This window comes from Octopus bimaculoides, chromosome 1 (genome assembly GCF_001194135.2).
Source record: "Octopus bimaculoides isolate UCB-OBI-ISO-001 chromosome 1, ASM119413v2, whole genome shotgun sequence".
Lineage (NCBI taxonomy): Eukaryota > Metazoa > Mollusca > Cephalopoda > Octopoda > Octopodidae > Octopus > Octopus bimaculoides.
Genome location: NC_068981.1, coordinates 69,607,087 through 69,612,086, shown reverse-complemented (window position 1 = coordinate 69,612,086; position 5,000 = coordinate 69,607,087). Strand labels below are relative to the sequence as shown.

General features: G+C 32.7%; 1 protein-coding gene across 3 annotated transcripts in view; it reads left to right on the top strand.

Annotated features, from left to right (window-relative positions):
• LOC106877463 (uncharacterized) overlaps nt 1–5,000 on the top strand; it is a 10,477-nt gene that overhangs the window by 369 nt on the left and 5,108 nt on the right. The window contains exons 1-2 of one of the 3 annotated variants that reach the window (XM_014926368.2): nt 2,243–2,326; nt 4,818–4,848. The exons of 1 other annotated variant lie outside the window; for it this stretch is intronic. In XM_014926368.2, coding sequence (XP_014781854.1) covers nt 2,295–2,326; nt 4,818–4,848 — 63 coding nt within the window. In that variant the 5' untranslated portion in view covers nt 2,243–2,294. Of the gene's footprint in view, nt 1–2,242; nt 2,327–4,817; nt 4,849–5,000 lie in introns of those variants that run through there. One more of the 3 variants, XM_014926369.2, reaches the window with a different exon arrangement.

The window sequence follows — 5,000 nt, the reverse complement described above, 5'->3', positions numbered from 1 at the left end:
AATGCTGCTTCTTTGAAATATCACTTTCACTAGCATGTGTGATTGATTAAGTGTGTCATCTAAGATACAGAGAACATTTCACTAAATGTTTTTTATCATATTTCACGTGAGTCTTAACGGACATTTCTTCTGAAAAGTTAATCTGTTTTCATGGAACATTTTTGCTGGCATATGTGCATTAAAAAAATTCTCAGTCAGTCAACTATATACGGCAAGCTGTAACTTTTCACCTACTACAAAAATGTGTAACTTGCTCTCAAACATCTTTGCAATTGTTCTCAGTACATTAACATTCATATTGTCTTTCTCCGGCCAGACACAGGGCCGTATGCTCGTTTAACCTCAATGACTAGTGTTGGTATAGTTAGCAGTCAAATCATGTTTGGTTCAAACGATGTGATCGCTTGGACAAGAGCAACAACATGTCCAAAATCTGGCTTTAAGTTTACCTCTTCTGTATCCTTCAAAGAGTGACCCAAAGATCTTTCCTCACTTTGATAGTCTATTGTCTTCTTCTTGCTCTAGAGAAATATATCACGCAGTCTTTATCATTATTATTACCTCTCATCTTTCAAAATAGTGACCTGTTATTTTCACTACAAATTGTTTAACTATTTCGGAAACAAACGTTAGTAAGCACACAATTTGTGTCAGTTGTTTGGGTATTTGCTCTCACTACTGCTATTGTATAACCATATGTACTAGAGAGCTGTCATTGATTTATTTATCATTCTCCAGTACTCTTTCATTTTTAAGGATAATATCTTAAGTAGTCGTTCATGTGTTGCCTCACACTAACAAATCAGTTCATATATGGTACTCAAGTCATTTCACTTCTAAGATCAGATGCTTTTCATGATAATAAACCACTTGGTAGCGTTTCATATCGCATCCCGTCAGCACCGTTGGAAGCCTGGATCCAATATTGTTTCCCACGATATTCATGATAGAAAAGTCGCTTTATGATTAAGAGAGAGAGAGGGGGTATATATATATATTGAGAGAGGGATAGAGAGAGAGGGATAGAGAGAGAGGGATAGAGAGAGAGGGATAGAGAGAGAGGGATAGAGAGAGAGAGGGATAGAGAGAGAGTGAGAGAGTGAGAGAGAAAGAGAGGGTAAGTGCATATTAATCACTCCCATATATATGCAGGATAATGTTCGACTAATATCATAACCTAATCAAAAGCTGCGAGCTGGCAGAATCGTTAGCAGGCTCTGCAAAATGCTTAGCGAAGTCGACTTTGCATTTTATCAGGCATTGTATTAAAATACAATATTTTTTGTTATTCCATATATTCAGTTTTAAACATTCCTTAATTTATCCTGGAGAGGACAATTTTGAAAAGTATACACCTTTGTCTATGGTCAATGGTTACATAAAATTTAAACATAATGGAGCAGACATAGCTTCTTAGTAGCACAATAATAGGCACAAAAACATCTGCAAAATTTCTTCACCGTAATTAAACTAATATGTTATTCATATTGACTGTTGATGTTTCGTAAGATACTTGGAATCGATACTCGAAAGTTTAGATTTTATGCTACTCTTTGACATGTCTTCTCACTTATACCATTAATGTTCTGGGACAAATTCCTCATTGGCTCCAGATCTGACCCTCCTTTTCGACTGACCATTATAAAGAACTCTTAGTTTAAACATCATTATTGAGAATTATCAGTTTTAAGAGAAAACAACCGAACAGTATTTGTGTCATATAACTGAAGTAGGTTTAACATAGTTTTATACTTAGATGACCTAACAAATAAAGTACATTTCATGAGTATACTGAATTTTATGGTTGATATGTGGCGTATTATTTTAACAGTATACATTAATTAAATCAGATACAAATGATATTGAAAATAGTATACAAATCACGAGATTGAAGTGTCTTAGAAAATGGCAGTGGAAAACAATTTTCATTTTAATAGTGAAGAAAGAAATAAAAATCTACTGAATAGCTAAGTATTATTTTGAAATTCCTTGTATTGAAGTCATCGATCCTATTGATTTAAGATTGAAGAAACAACAATTCGCTAATGCGTGTATTTGCGTATGATATTGGAAACATAATAGTCGGTTAACGGATGAAAGAAAAGCAGAATAAATGAGTAGATGTTTAGAAGTTCTTTCAGATACATCGTGCGTGTAAATATATTGCAATAATTTACTTGATACTGGACTGTACATTAATGTAACCTCTTACACTTCATCTGCCTCTACTTACCAAGACATTTTGCAACGTTGCAGCAAGGCTCTCCATGAGAGATAAACACTTTTAATTTGAAATGTTAGACAATTTACTCTATGGAAGGAACAAGTACGTGAGATAAATAACTTGTCCTTATTTATTATAATAGCAGAATAAAGGCTTCTATTTTCCGTGAGTATTAGGCATAAAGTGACGTGAGATATAGTGTGCTTTTAAAACAATGTCATTAAATATTTTAGAACTTTCTTTATCCTATAAACAGCAAATATATAACTAAAAATATGTTCATCGAGGGGGTCATAAGTATTGCTATATAAAATGTGATGCACAATGCCGAAAGTTATGCTAGAATTATGTAATATATGTAATATTATGGTGAAAATCGTAAATAATCTGTACTGGAAATTTACTATTGATTACATGTAAACATTGTTTGTATATTTTTCTTTACTACATGTTAATAGGTATCATATCCTAAAATATTCTATTGCCTTTCGTAATAGTTCGTAGCTCTCAAATTATATGAAATTGTCATAGAAATTTTCTGCCGTATATGATAAACTCCAAGGTCAGAAGTGCTATTTGTACGATAATGCTTTGTAGTAAAATTGTTAGAAAGGAAATATAACTTCAAGTTTCTTGAACAAGACCCAGTGACAGCATATATAATTGATCTATCAGCTGTGTGTTGATACTGCTGAATATCTCTCCTGAGGAAGCAATATTCTTCATAAGTTAAGATTGCATCCCAACGACCGGTCCTTCCCTTGAGAGCCAGGGGATTCTTTAGCTGTCAACTGTTATTGAAATTGTACAAAAAGCAAGTAATCTCCATGCAGGAGTATTACGGACGAGGTCTAGGCATCAGATACATCACTGAGCTCCTCCGCAACTACCATCTGAATGGTTTGCATAAAATCATTCTCAGACACGCGAATGCTTCCAAATGTTTGACAAACATAAATAATATATATCATATAAGTCTAGACAAGTCTCTAAATAACATGCATACATACATTTTGTCTTGACCAAAAATAAATAAAACAATGTGAATTTTATCAGTTATGTATTAATGATATTCCACAAACAAGAGAAGAATAAAATACAAGACACATGAAATATGTTCTCTATTAACATTTTCAGAGGAAAAACATGACATAATATACCTCTGGAGAACAATAGTTATAATTTATAAAATTTCGGGAATCAAGAGTGTGACATAAAGTGATAGAGACATTGAGATGCATTTGCCAATCGTAAATACCTCATAGCATTGAATCTCCGCCTATACTAACACGACATATAGGTGTACCAAATTTTAATGAGCGGTACTATGATTCGCCCGCGGTGTCGCTACCCTACGAATGAAGGACTCGCGTTTATTTGCATTAATGTCGATCTCCTTTAATTGGGAATAAACATTTCAAGAGTTCCCTACACACTCATATGTCTCCCTTTAGACATATTTATATATGCTTAGACTTTTCCTCAACATTACCAATTTTCTTGCTCTCCTAATGATGTCCAATATCATGTGTAGTAATATTTCCCTCTATGGACCTGCAAATATTGGCAATACACAACCATCAGTTAAATTTATAACAATGGATTATGAAAACCTGCATGTAGTAATCAAATTAGTATGGAAGCGATATAATATTATTCTGAAAACAGTTCATAGAATTTTTGACAAACAATGGAAAGCATTTTTCTGACAAATACCTACGGAAGAAAAATTATTTGCAAGAAGCTATTAGTGTTAGAAAAAAATATGTAGTAGATTACTATCACCTCCAATGAATAGAAACAGATATAGGATATAATTTTCAAGAATACATTGCCAAAATAAATCAATTAAAAAGAATCGCGCATATCTTGGGATACTATAATATGTGGACCTTTGTGATGATTTCTGAGACTAGAATGAAATTTCCAAGTTGACTACTAAAGGGGACACACACACACACAAACGAACACGCAAACAGACACACACACACGCACACACATACATATCAGTCATTAGATAAGTGCTTCCCCGTGGTTAAGAGTTGTTCTGACTATTATCTCTAGCAATACTGGTGCTGACTAGCGCTCTCAGTCACTTTAGTGCCGTCTATGCTTGTGCCCTGTGGTTGTAAATTGCGAATAATCCACCTAAATAATATATATATGTATATGTGTATGCGTGAATGTGTGTGTATACGCATATAAAATATGTTTGTGTATATACGTGTGTGTATGTATATGTAAGCTTATATATATGAATGTATGTATGTATCTAGCTATAAATGTATGTACGCATGTGTTCGGATAAATGCTGATAACTTTTATGTTAGTGGTAATATTACATTTACTTTTGTCTACAGTAATATGCTTCTCGTATCTTACAATTCATTTCCTCAAATAATATTTTTCAATCGTTGCAAGGGTTTTAATCTTTTAATTTACAATTTTGTGTAACATAATTAGCAATTAGTCTCTTCGTATTCAATAAATGAAAAGCTATATACTGGTTTGAAGAATAATTCCAGTAAAAGATTTAAAAATTGATTTTATACAGTGCTGTATCCTAATAAATTTTATCTAATATTTTTTTCAGTGTAACAGATTACAAAGTGAAATATATTCCGGTAATCAATATTCGATGCATCTATACATTTTAATATACACTTTTAAATATACTTTTAAGAAGAAAAGGAAAATGAGATGCCCGTTTCACAAGGGTTCACAGACTATGTATATAGATGTGTGTGTGTGTGGTTATATATATATATATATATAT